General features: G+C 42.5%; 1 protein-coding gene across 1 annotated transcript in view; it reads right to left on the reverse strand.

Moving 5' to 3' along the window:
* The window catches only part of LOC141114175 (integrin alpha-IIb-like), an 84,978-nt gene that overhangs the window by 36,981 nt on the left and 33,631 nt on the right, over positions 1-14,366 (reverse strand). Inside the window, exons 14-18 of the mRNA XM_073607708.1 lie at positions 12,829-12,874; positions 11,032-11,136; positions 7,452-7,507; positions 6,984-7,132; positions 6,785-6,910 (exon numbers count right to left, since the gene is read on the reverse strand). Coding sequence (XP_073463809.1) covers positions 6,785-6,910; positions 6,984-7,132; positions 7,452-7,507; positions 11,032-11,136; positions 12,829-12,874 — 482 coding nt within the window. The remainder of the gene's footprint in view (positions 1-6,784; positions 6,911-6,983; positions 7,133-7,451; positions 7,508-11,031; positions 11,137-12,828; positions 12,875-14,366) is intronic.

Genomic DNA, 14,366 nt, shown 5'->3' on the forward strand with positions numbered 1-14,366 from the left:
TAGGCTATAAGAAGATTGCCAAGACCCTGCAACTGAGCTGCAGCATGGTAGCCAAGACCATACAGCAGTTTAACAGGACAGGTTCCACTCAGAACAGGCTTCACCATGGTCGACCAAAGAAGTTGAGTGCACATGCTCAGCGTCATATCCAGAGGTTGTCTTTGGGAAATAGACATATGAGTGCTGCCAGCATTGCTGCAGAGGTTGAAGGGGTGGGGGGTCAGCCTGTCAGTACTCAGACCATACGCTGCACGCTGCATCAAATTGGTCTGCATGGCTGTCGTCCCAGAAGGAAGCCTCTGCGGAAGACGATGCTCAAGAAAGCCTACAAATAGTTTGCTGAAGACAAGCAGACTAAGGACATGGATTACTGGAACCATGTTCTGTGATCTAATAAGACCAAGATAAACTTATTTGGTTCAGATGGTGGCAAGCTTGTGTGGCGGCTACCAGGTGAGGAGTACATAGACAAGTGTGTCTTGCCTACATTTAAGCATGGTGGTGGGAGTGTCATGGTCTGGGGCTGCATGATTGCTACCGGCACTGGGGACCTGCAGTTCATTAAGAGAACCATGAATGCCAACATGTACTGTGACATACTAAATCAAAGCATGATCCCCTCCCTTTGGAGACTGGGCCGCAGAGCAGTATTCCAACATAACGACCCCAAACACACCTCCAGGATGACCACTGCCTTGCTGGAGAAGCTGACTTAAACCCTATTGAGCATCTGTGGGGCATCCTCAAACGGAAGGTGGAGGAGCGCAAGGTCTCTAACATCCACCAGCTCTGTGATGTCATCATGGAGGAGTGGAAGAGGACTCCAGTGACAACCTGTGAAGCTCTGGTGAACTCCATGCCCAAGAGGGTTAGGGCAGTGCTGGAAAATAATGGTGGCCACACAAAATATTGACACTTTGGGCCCAATTTGGACATTTTCACCTAGGTGTATATTCACTTTTGTTGCCAGCGGTTTAGACAATAATGGCTGTGTGTGAAGTTATTTTGAGGGGGCAACAAATTTACACTGTTCTACAAGCTGTACACTCACTACTTTACATTGTAGCAAAGTGTCATTTCTTCAGTGTTGTCACATGAAAAGATATAATATAATATTTACAAAAATGTGAAGGGTGCACTCACTTTTGTGAGATACTGTAGGTTATCACCAGGGTGGATTTGATTTTTTTTAAATCAAATAGAACTTTATTGAAAGAGCAATAAATGAGAAGCAGCACAGTATACAAGATCTTGTACATATTAGGCATAAGCCTTCAACCTTTGTTATGTAACACTAAATCACATAAACTCAGTACAACCGCATACTACTTAAATCAGACAAAAAATAATCAAACAGTAGAGTTCTGTGAAGAAAGGAGACCCTGGGTGATATATGCATTCCAGTGACTATCATATCCCTCCTACAATAGTAGACGGTCCATAACTAGATCAGCCGGAGCAAGACCAGGAACGCACAGCCAAGGCGTCCAGATTTTGTTGTATTTTTTCACACTACCCCTGTGCTGGTAAATATATTTTTCCAGCCTGATAGTATCGCCCATTTGATTCAGCCACTCCTTCACTGTGGGGGGTTCCGTTGATTTCCAGTGCCTTAAAATTAATTTCCTGGCTTGGAAAAGGGCCCTAGCGATCGCTAGACTAGAGGCTTCCTCCTCAGGGATATCATCCATAATTCCCAACAAACACAGTTTAGGATGTCCAGTGAGATGGACCTGAAATACTTGGTTAATAGTTCCCAACACATCCTTCCAATAGATTTTCAATTTTGGGCACCATAGCATATGGATCAGGTCACAATGGTTCCTCATGCATCTTTTATAGGAAGGATCATCACGCACACCCATTTTCACCAGTCAGGCTGGCGTGTAATGGACACGCAGGAGGAGATACAACTGGGACAGCCTTTGGACCACATTTAAGGAGCATCGGGGAACTGCTGCAAGTGCCTCCTCCCATTGGTCCTCCTCGAAAGCTCCAATATCCCCTTCCCATTAGGAAATGACCCCTGTAGTGCTGTCAGGCAGGAACTTGTTGAGCAGCATAGAGTAGCTGCACGAGATAAAGCCTTTGTATCAGGTCACTTCCCTCATATATTTGAAAAAGGGTGTGGGACTCTGAGTCCACGCATCCATTTCCGGTTGGGCCTTGACCGCATGTTGGAGTTGGAAGTAATAAAACAGCATGGAGGCAGGGAGTTTAAAATCCATCTGTAGAGCATGGAATGGACGTAGTTTGCCATCCCTAAATATTTGGGTCATATGAGTAATCCCGTACTGTTGCCATCTTGTGCCATATTGTAATTCCTCCATCTCCAAGTACCTCTTGTTTCCCCATATGGGGCTAAACCTGGTGAACCCCTCAACCTGTTGTAAAGCTCTAGCCTTGTTCCACACATTTTACATCAGGTTGTAAGTTAGATACAGCTTTTGATTTAGAGAACCGTAATGCCTCTAGGCCCTCCCCCCTGTCTTAAACCAGAGAAGATGTGTCTATCAAGTTCAACACCGAAACACCAGCAGGGCACAAGACCCTGGCTATGTGCTGGAGCTGGGAGGCCAGATAGTACAACCATGGGTTTGGAAGTGCCATCCCGCCTGCTTCCTTGGGGCGCTGTAACTGTTCAAATTTTACCCTGGCTGTTGAGTTAAGCCAAATAAGGGACCTGAAAGTGGAATTGATCACTCAAAATTGCTTCAATTGGACAACCATAGAGGAGTTGTGAAGTATGCATAAAATCTGTGGCATCAAGATTATTTTGATCAAGTTTATCTGGCCTACCTGAGATAGTTTCATTCTAGACCACACTTTCACCCGATCCCTGCAGCGATTAAGTAAGGGGGTAATATACTCTAGAGGATTAGGTGTAACCTGTATTCCCAAGTACCTGAATTCCGTAGAGATACAGGGATATCTAGTAGAGTTGTCAGCTGTTGGTCAGACTTCTTATCTAATAGCATGAGAGATTACTTTTTTACTTAATCACTAATCCTGAGTGTTGGTCAAACGTTCGGACCACCTCCAAAGTGTCCCCCAAAAGGAGCATGGTGTCATCTGCATAAACATCAATTTTTCATGAAGCTCTCCATACTGAAAGCCCCTGATTTTAGAATTAGAGTGAATACAGGCTGCCAACGGCTCTATGGTCAGAGCGAATAGTAAAGGGGACAGGGGGCATCCCAGTCTATTTCCCCTAAATAAACTAAAGTACTGGGATACCCTCCCTGCCTCTCTAATGGCTGTCTTCGGGGAGCTATATAATAGTTGGACCCAGGCTATAAATTCTTTTCCAAACCCAAATGTATGCAAGATGGCCCATAGATAAGGACATTCAATACTGTCGAAGGCCTTGTGGGCGTCAAGAGAGAGCAGCGATCTGTCCCCCATATTATCGGACTTGGATTGTAAATTAACAAATAGCCTACATACATTTATAGCTGTAGATTTCTGAGGCATGAACCCCGCTTGGTCCGAGTGAATTATGGATGATATTACCTTGTTCAATCTCAGGGCCAGCACCTTAGCCAGTATTTTTACGTCAGATTGCAGAAGGGATATTGGCCTATAAGAGCCAGGTTCTAAGGGGTCCTTTCCAGGTTTCAATAGTAAGACTATAATGGCTTTGGTCATAGAGGGAGGAAGAGACCTGTTTGTTTTGGCAACATTAAATACCCCTAACAATTTAGGTAATGGGTTTTTACCGTACTGCTTATACACCTCGGCAGGAATTCCATCCTCTCCCGACGCTTTTGAGTTGGGGAACATTCCGGTCGCCATCTGCAGCTCCTTCAATGTCAGAGGAGCATCGAGTAATTGCCTAGCTGCGTCTGACAGAGTAGGTGTCTCTACCCCACCAAGATATGCGTGTAGAGAACTATCCAAGTCAGAGTAATATGAACTAAGAGCCGTCATAATAGTGTCTGGGGAATTGGTTACTGTGCCATCAGGTACCTGCAAGGCACCAATGGATGGTGATATCTTCTGTGAATGGGCAAGTTTTGCTAAAAGGCGACCAGTATGTTCACCCTCCTCATAAAATGCAAGTTTGCTGACGAAGCGTGTCTGCTCTGCTGCCGAGGAGGTGAGCCGTGCATCCTGAGCAGACAACCATGCATCCCTCTGATCCTCCGTGGGGTTAGAGACAAACTCGACCTCCAGATCATGCATTAATCGCTCCACTCGCTCCCCCTGTGCATTGGAAGCCATTTTGAATGCATTGATTTCTCTAATAAACAGTTCCCGAAGAAAGGCCTTAAATGTGTCCCACACCACCCCCTCATCTGGGTGCCACCCCTAAACAGACCAAAAATCTGTTATTTTTTGTGCTATCTGGGCCTGGGAGGGGAGGAGATTAAGCCAGAAGGCTTCGCTTCCAAGGGCCCTATGTAGTGGCGATGGGGGACAAACCTTCAGGCTAAGAACCAGTGGAGAGTGATCTGATATCCCCCTCAGGGCATATTTTATCTCCACCACCGATCGGACAGCTGTATCCGGACAGAGGCAAAGATCAATGCGTGACAATGACATATGTGATTTTGAAAAGCATGAGAATTGCCTCTCCCCAGGATTCCTACTTCTCCACAGATTAGTCCAACGCACCTCCTCAACCAGTTTTCTCAGGACTGTGCGGCATACTTCTCTACCCGGGTGTTACCAGGGGGGTGTTTGTCTAATTGGGGGTCCAAGTAACAATTAAAGTCACCCAGGATATATAACGGGACATCAGGATGACCCAACTGAAATTCCAGCGCCGCCCGCAACACCTAATGACTATATGGAGGTGGGATATAAACAAAGGCAAGTATACACTTCAAAGAGAACAGGCTACAGTATAGAATGACATATCATCCCTCAGTGTCCACCACAAAATCAAATTCCTGGTAGTCTAGTGAGCCATGTATAAATACACTCACCCCTCAGGAAAAGGAGGTATGAGTGGAATGATAGGACCAGCCCACCCAACAGAACTTTAAGCAAGACAGGGTGTCAGGGGTGGATTTGATTTAAATCAAGTCGATTTAAGTCACGATTTAAATCATGATTTAAATCACTAATAAAAAGGCTTGATTTAATTCAACTCGATTTAAATGGTAATTTTTAAAGAGCAACCGTCATCTCTGTCCCGCAGTGACTCACTGACAGTCTCATTCACTTTAATGGGATGGCTTGTGATGCGGCAGTGACACAACAAGGTGAGGGACGTGGCGGCAACAGGGGAGGGGATGCCCCCTAACAGGCGTTGCCATGATGAATCTGAAATGACAGGTGCTCTTTAAATGTAAGGACTTAATCTTGCTGGTAGTTCGAATCAGTAATATTTGCAAACAAAATTAAGGTTTCCTATTTAGAATAATAAGCTGACAGGTTAGTAAAACAGCGATTCAGCCATACAGTTTTTAGTGTACATAGATTTGCAAAGCTAAAAAGTGCAGGACAAACCAGCTGGGAGTGGCGTCCTGGGGAGTCAGAGTAGCACTAGGAGTTTGGGATCATGTGCCACTGTGTGAAACAGCACTAGGCCACGACACCCAAGCTTTTTTCTCCACCACGCCTCATTGGCTAGGCCTTTTGTCCCAGATTGGGGCAACTTTTGTTGCCAGTAAACAAATTAGTGTAGTGCTCAATATAGTGAATATAAAAGTAAATGAATAAATGTAAATGGTGAATGTCAATTTAACAGTGACCATGAGTGAATTATATAAAAACAAGCATTCAAAAGTCCAAATTCATGTGGAGACACCAAGAGGCAGTTAATCTGAAGAATAAACGACCATAGAAAGTCTCTCTTGATGTGTACAGGGAAATTTATAAAATATTGATCCAAAAAGTGCAGTAGAAAGTGATAAGGTTGGCACGTTTAGCAGAGACGATGGACACACGTACTATATAGCAGGTGTGTCAAACAGGCATTGGTGAGGATGAACCTCAACAAAACCTACCACAGGAGGACACTGTAAGCAGGATAGGTCCCATCCCATGTACCCCAAAGGTTCCCGGTAGCAAGACACAAACTCCAAAACTTGCGGTGAACCGCATCAAACGGTGCGATGATTCATAATGTGCATGAAAAAAAGAGAACTTTTTTCTCTTTCTTTGCTCTGACCTCTCTCTGATTGGTCTCTGAATGGGAGGGCAGACCCTTCAGGTTGTTGCCAGGCTGCAAGGTCTAGCCATTACACCTGCACTGGCACCTTTTTAATTTTCTCATCTGTACAGTATTTCCCTCACATGTATATCACTTTGCAATTATATGTGTGTTTTTTTCACTTGGATTGTAGAATGTGGGTCTTCAGGCCTACAATGAAGTCTAGGGGGAGGATGTGTTGCCCTTAGCTTCCTTCCTCTCCTGCCTTGGGTGGTCTCTCTTCGAGGTGAGCCCCTTACCTAGTATTCGTTGGTTGGCTTCAGCTGATCATAAGGAGCAGGGTCCCTCAGGCCTTTTGGCTAGATTTGCCCCTGTCAGTAATCTTGCACCCCAGAGAGTCAGGAAAGGGTCCTTCCGCTTCGGGAGGGGACCATATGACACACGCTAGATGCACTTTTTTTGTGTGTTCACATACTTTTTTTGGTTCACTTTTGATGTTTTGTTTTTGCGCACGGCAGACTTGAAAGAAAAGCAAAAAACTTTATACATAGGTTTTGCTTCCTGGTTAAAGCCTGATGTTTTATTTTCAGTTTAAAGGTGTACCAATAAAGAATGCCCTTTTGTCCTCCTAGAGATGGTCATATCTAACCAAGCCGGGCTTCTCTCCTGATCAGATCTCACCTGTTGTTGCAGGAAGGTGTTCCCTTGTATCAGAGGCGGTAAAACACTTGATGATTGTTCAGTCTCCAAGCTAAAGTTCACTGTTACAGCTATGGGGCTCAGCTTGTCTTTAAACTCAGTGTCATCCTATGGGAAATAACAAAATAGGTTCAGTCTGACAGAGATAAAGTAGAATCTGCAATAGTGGCGGGGCACACACCTTTAGAAACGCTTTGGTGTCAGTGCAGGTCAGTTGTGAGCTGCTTTTAACATCCATAGTGATTGTACTGTTTGGTTGGAGTGAGGGAAAGAAGGATCTACGCAGAAATCTGCTTTTCTGACTGTCCAGTTGGATTTCCATGGAAAAAGCTAAAAAGAAAAAAATAAGAGCAACATAAATGCTTTAGCCCATCCAAAACTAACATTTTAATTACAAGTAAATGTTGATGGGATGAGTCACCCATTGATTTCATATGTCTCTGAAGAATTGGAAAATGCTTCCAGACCCTTTCAGACTCTTACGTTTCCTGTCCCTTCACCCATAATGTAAAATAAATAGTGATTGAGATCCGCCCAGAATGTGGGAGGAGCTGGGAACTTAAGCCCAGGTATTTTGCTAATTCCAGGTGTAAAAAAAAAATCCAGCGGGTGATTCTACCCAACAGGCATACAATTGAGTTGTTCTTACGCAGTGTCTCAGGAAGACTTTTCCCCAAGGCCTGGATGCAAATGCTCACGGTGAAACTAGAGAGAACAGAAAAAGCAAAAATTTTGGTGACCTTGAACTACAATTATATAGAGTTACAAATGTGCATGATAGAAAAATGTGTTTAGTTTCAGTTCGGTTTAATTCGATGGATGTAAGTTTAGATTCCGAAAGTGGGAAAAACACCCTCACGTAAAGGCACCACATCCCTAAATCAAGATATATGTAAACATGGAGAGGAGGCTAGAGGGATTTTAACGGTGCAATTTTTTCTTTGTTAAAAAGCAGTTTATTGTTTACAAACAATTAAAAAGAGCATAAGTGTATATATTACAACAGACAAAATTTCTTTCTTTCTGTTCAGACAGTATAAAATACAATACACAGTATGGTCAGAATAAAGGGAATTTATACTACGAGTTCACAGGTGGTGGTTGTTGCATATTAACCCGACATGTTTCGCATTGTCGCTTTTTCAAGGGATATGCAACTATTGAGTGAATCATCCAATGCTTTTAGCAATTCTACAAAAATAAGAGAAAAAAGTTTTTACATACATACAGACATAATATTTGATGTTATCACTGTAATGACTATAAAGATATATGCAAAACGCATTGTCGCTCTGAAGAGTCAAAAGATGGCTTACCCCCAAAATGACCCAGTAAAATTTTGTCTGTTGTAATATATACACTTATGCTCTTTTTAATTGTTTGTAAACAATAAACTGCTTTTTAACAAAGAAAAAATTGCACCGTTAAAATCCCTCTAGCCTCCTCTCCATGTTTACATATATCTTGATTTAGGGATGTGGTGCCTTTACGTGAGGGTGTTTTTCCCACTTTCGGAATCTAAACTTACATCCATCCAATTATAGTGTTTTAATACACAGCTTTGTCAGGTTCCGATGTGGGTAACACAACAAAAATAATTTACTGTATATTCATACCATAACAATGTTTTGCTTCATTATCTATATTTGTTTTTGAGAGATAATTTTCACTTTTTTTTTTTTTTTTTTCCCCCTCTTCCTTTCTCCATGGCAGCTTTCAGTGGGGAGGCCTGGTTGGGCCTTATGGATAAGATCCAGCAATCCCACAGTTCGGGAGAAATGAGTGAGAAAGATCTTGAACAAGTTGTTTTAAGACTCCAACGTCTTTTGGAACGCAAAGCCAGAATTTTTTGGCATAAGAAATACTTCAATAAATACATTGACAATAAAATTGTCCCTTGGGGTTTAAGAATCCAAATCTTCCCCAATGTACGTAAGGCTGACGATTTATTAAAATCTAAATGGGAGGATAATTTGCAAACTTGTTCTTTTGGGATGATGAATCTATTGTGTATCCAATATGAACAAGAACTCATCACCCTAGATGAATCTATTGCACAATGGTATACTGATCACAAATCCATACTTAATAATGCTAAATTTAAGAAAAAAGAAAATGATTTGAAAATCCATTTGGAGAGATATACTTTAGACATTATCCGTACAAAGGAAAACAAGTTTGCACGAGATAGTAATGCCTACTCAAATGGGTCAGCCTATAAATGGACACGAAATACTAATACGAGATCATATAGGTCTACTAGCCAACGCAATACGAGAAATGACAATGAAACTAACTTATCATCTTCTTCTTCCCTATCATCTAGCCAATCGACGGTATATCGCGATCTGTCTGGAGACAGACTGCCAAAAAGACGTAAAAGCAATTCTGATACTGCATCCTTGGAGTCTCTTAAAAACCAAGCGGACACCCCAGCACCTCGTCGATCACAGCCCAATTACTCTAAAGCGGCACCACCTCGCACTTCCGGCACACTTCACTCCTTGTCACAAATTTCACGTGGCCCACAGCCGACGGCCACCCACACTATCATGTCTACAGCACCTTCCACGGCGAATATAGCCCCTCCGCTTCACCCCAACACTGCCACTAAGGTGACCATACTGTGTATTGTATTTTATACTGTCTGAACAGAAAGAAAGAAATTTTGTCTGTTGTAATATATACACTTATGCTCTTTTTAATTGTTTGTAAACAATAAACTGCTTTTTAACAAAGAAAAAATTGCACCGTTAAAATCCCTCTAGCCTCCTCTCCATGTTTACATATATTCGGTTTAATTCGTTAAGTAAATAAATTTTGTTTCATCATAATCATGTTATAATGATTGGTTTTTCGGAATTTGTTTGGATATTCGGATTGGTTTTTTAAAATCATTGTCAAGAATCAATTCATATTTTCAGAAGCTCTGTTATTCTTTTACTATTTCACAAGGTTGGTTATATGATCCTTGCTAGTCCAACTCACAAAGAGAAATGGAAGTAGCTGATTGGACGATATCGACCGGTGTCACGTGCATCCGAAAGTAACGAATGTAACAAACTTAATTTTGGATATATTTGTTATGTTATGATTCAGAGATTCTAATGGATCCACCTCCATCCAACCCAAACACAGTAAGCAGGGGTCATCCTATTTCACTTTTATACATTACTGTATTTATTGCAATATGTTTCCATTTCATATGTAGTGCATTTTTTATAATAATGAAAAATGTTCATGCAAAAATATTCGGCTGATTATCAAAGACTACTGTGCCGCTCTCACCCGAATAAAACAAATAAATCCAAATGCGTTATGTTATTAAACTAAATTAATTTTCTTTATTCGCAATTGACTTTGTTGGGCCGCGCACATACAAATCAAACAAATTAAACAAATGGTCTTTCAAGTTCAACCCCATTGAGGGCACAGACAGCGCCAGACAAGATTTCTGCAATGAGGCTATAAACAAAGCATGAGGAGGCGACCAGGAAAAAGGATAGTAGACACCTGGGTGAGAAGGTTACATTTTTATTTTCCCTTTTCTTTAAAGTCGATGTAAACCCAATGTCCTCCTTTCTAAACTACTGCCATAGGGGTTATCTATAAGGATATACATGCCTCCTGCATGTATCTTTACCTGTCAAATGTCTCCCCTCTGTCTGTTACGAGAGCCGAAAAACTGCATATTCTGTGGGTGGGTCTGTTGTCTGGAGCTCGGTGGGTGGAGTCGTGATGTCAGTAGTCTCCCCGCCCACCTCTACACTCCCCTTGTCAATATGCATTTTCTCTGTGTATTTCTAACACTGAACTTCTGCTATGCTCTCTAACATCCAGTGAAAGACAGGAAAGTAACCACATGACTTCAGCATGCCAAATCATGCTGAGGTGTGGAACAGCCAATCCTTGCAGAGCTGCTGAAGAAAGGAGTGGGAGGGAATTTAAAAATACTGCATGTCTCTTAGGCTAGTGCACGAGATGTAAATCACCTGTCACTCACAGCAAGGGGGAGGATTTGACAAAGTTTTTCTCAGTTTGTCAAGAATTGTCTCACTGAACAATAAAAGAGGATTGCTCAGAGATGGATTAACTCTGTGTGGTAAGACTGGGCTCAAATGATAGGAAATCTTATAGTCTACAGTATGATATAAAAAAAAATTTTGGGTTTACATCCACTTTAATGTAACTTTTTTAGGTCTTTATTTAGTAGCCACATACATACTCACCAGGTGACATAACCCAAAGGAGGCAGTTCACAGAGCGTCAGATCTGGGTTCAGGGAGTCCGGTAAAAATCTCATAGAAGTTTGGAGAAGGAGTACCGGCTGGGCCCTGAAACAAGGATACAAAAAGGACATGCAAAAATGTATATTTCTTTTTCTGTTTTAAATCAATGGCGATTGATTAGCAGCAATTAGATGAAACATTGTATATACAATAAGCTATTGGTGAGAACACTAACCAATGGGGAAGCAGACAAAACAAAGTTGCATTTCTAGTAAAATGGGAAGGGATAGAAGCCGAGACATTGAGAAGAAGTCAAGAGGAACATGGTTCCTCTATGGTTTCCTGGGTTACTGGGGGAGCTATTCGATTGGATGCTGGCACCCCATGTGAATCTGGTGGCCATCTCGTGGCCAGGCAGTTTCTATTTAAGACCCTGGCTCCCAGGCTTGGCATGCATTTCATGTGTGGGTAATGTAGAGACAGGTCACCTGTCTGTCAGGGACAGTGATTAATGGTAGAGAGAGGTTCCAGATGAGTAGGGAAAGAGCAGGGGCATGCTATCCTTCCCGGAACCCTCCCCAGTTGGATATGGCCAGGCCACATTCAGCCCCTTAAGACAGACAATGTTGGTGCATTCTAGATTTGCTGTTATACTCTTCATTGCATCATTCTGTGAGTGCGCCAGGTCGGATTGTCTTCCCACTGGGTAGTTGTGCTTTACTGAACTTTAACTTCAATTCTGTTACTGCAACTTGAGTGTTTACTGCAACCACAGTTATGGCCCGTACACACGGTCGGATTTTCCGATGGAAAATGTCCGATCGGAGCGTGTTGTCGGAAATTCCGACCGTGTGTGGGCTCCATCGGACATTTTCCATCGGATTTTCCGACACACAAAGTTGGAGAGCAGAAGATAAAATTTTCCGACAACAAAAATCCATTGTCGGAAATTCCGATCGTGTGTACACAAATCCGACGGACAAAGTGCCACGCATGCTCAGAATAAATAAAGAGATGAAAGCTATTGGCCACTGCCCCGTTTATAGTCCTGACGTACGTGTTTTACGTCACCGCGTTCAGAATGATTGGATTTTCCAACAACTTTGTGTGACCGTGTGTATGCAAGACAAGTTTGAGCCAACATCCGTCGGAAAAAATCCTAGGATTTTGTTGTCGGAATGTCCGAACAAAGTCCGACCGTGTGTACGCCCTATTAGGATTGTTCAAGACCAATTCATTTATTTAGTAAATTAGACCCAAATATGGCCTTTTAATATCAGTGAAAAGCATTTCTAACCATTAGATTACTTTTACAGTAAGGGTAGGAATATGGAGTATGAGCTTTGGTGAAAGTGGTGACGGTACAAGGAAGTGTACTTTCCACGGTCCTTTTGAGTGACCTGCTTCTCTTGCTCGGGGACACTTTCAGCAAAGGGACAGATAACTAATGGAGGAAAATTGCAGCAAGTAAGAGGCCAAAGACAGGAAAAGTAGGAAGGACAAGAGTAAGAGAATACATAAAATGGTTGCCAGGAAACAATGTCATCCACTTTGTATCATGGTATTCTACCAGCACAAAAGTATCTACAAGAGTCTCAGCTTTTTTGGAAACCTAGCAATGCCAATTAGTACATATTCAAGCAAAACATAGGACGTACTGCCATCCACAGTGAAACACGGGACAAAGTTTTAAAGGATAGTGTATTCTATTGAATAGGGGATAATACTTCTATTTTAGGCAAGTAAACAATGAATACACATTAGTCATGCATTACTGTTCTATTTATGTCCTCATACCTGTACACATAGACTGCGTCAGCTTCAAATGCTCCAACAATTAGATCTATAAATAACAAAATGAGCTTATGAAATAAGGAAAAGTAAAATACAATGATATGTACACGGTACAGTTACCCATTATATCCTACTTGCTTTAGGCAAGTATATATTTTTGTACTTGTTTGCTGTACTATTGTCCTTGTTATGCTTAGCTTGGTTGTGCTCAGGGCTAGAGTAAAAGGGTGAGAGATGGAGAGCTCATCTCAGCCACATCTGCCTGGATCCACCACATATTATTTTGGGGTATGTGGACCAGACTCTCCTTTCTACTTAAAGCGGAGCTTCACCCAAAAGGGGAAGTCACGCTTTAAGCATTCCTCCCCCCCGTCCTATGCCACATTTGGCATGTCATTTTTTTTTGGGGGGGGGGGGGGGGGGCAGGTACCTAGTTTTGACAGGTACCCGCTACCATGTCCGCTTGGACCACCAGGGCAATCCAAGCGGAAGTTCTCCTCTCCCCCTCCCTGCAATCTTCTGGAACATGTCACAGGTCCCAGAAGATTGCCCAACTATTGAGGAGGCGCAGCGTGACTCGTGCATGTGCAGTGCACACCCGGCTGTAAAGCCGCAAGCTGTCACAGCCGGGTGCCCACACTTGTAATGCCGGCATCGGGAAAAGGAGAGGGAGAGAACCGAGGGTTCACATTACTAGATCGTGGGATAGGTGAGTGTGTGTTTATTAAAAGTCAGCAGCTACACTCTTTATTTTCGCACTACATTGCAGAGGGACTCACAAAGACCTGCAAGCTCTCTGACTGCTGGTGATAGCTAGGATTATAGCTAATGAATTCATCTGCCTCTAGGCTGGTATAGAACATAATAAACATCATAAAAGTCAATCAAATTTTGAGGTTAAAGCAGTTAAGATGACTGGGTGCTGCTGTAGGGTGAAAAGGATGCATAGTACACCCCAACCTATAACTGACCTTTGCAACAACGAGCACATGTAAGGGTGACGCATGTCAAAAAACAAAAATTCCATTCCAACTTACCAGCCAACATGCAACAAATCTAATTGACCCTGGCTATCAGCAAGGGGTTTAGTTTGCACACATTTGCAAATATATGAATAAGCTGCAGCAGCCACATCACAGCACCCCAGTGTACCGCAGTCTTAACTTTATAATTTGGAGAGTCTCCCAAGTTGGATCACATATATAATAATGGATAGATTAAGGGCAGGTATGCCTGGAGGGAGCCCACCCCTCAACCACTTGCCTACAGGGCACTTTCACCCCCTTCCTGCCCGGACCAATTTTCAGCGATCTCACACTTTGAATGACAATTCCACAAATAGAGCTGTCTTTTGGTGGTATTTAATCACCGCTGGGTTTTTTATTTTTTGCTAAAAAAATGAAAAAGACCAAACGTTTTTCTTAGTTTCTGTCAGAAAATTTTGTAAATTAGTAATTTTTATCCTTCACTGATGTGCACTGATGAGGCGGCACTGAAGGGAACTGATGAGGCGACACTGAAGGGCACTGATGAGGAGGCAC

This window comes from Aquarana catesbeiana, linkage group LG12, assembly GCF_042186555.1.
Source record: "Aquarana catesbeiana isolate 2022-GZ linkage group LG12, ASM4218655v1, whole genome shotgun sequence".
Lineage (NCBI taxonomy): Eukaryota > Metazoa > Chordata > Amphibia > Anura > Ranidae > Aquarana > Aquarana catesbeiana.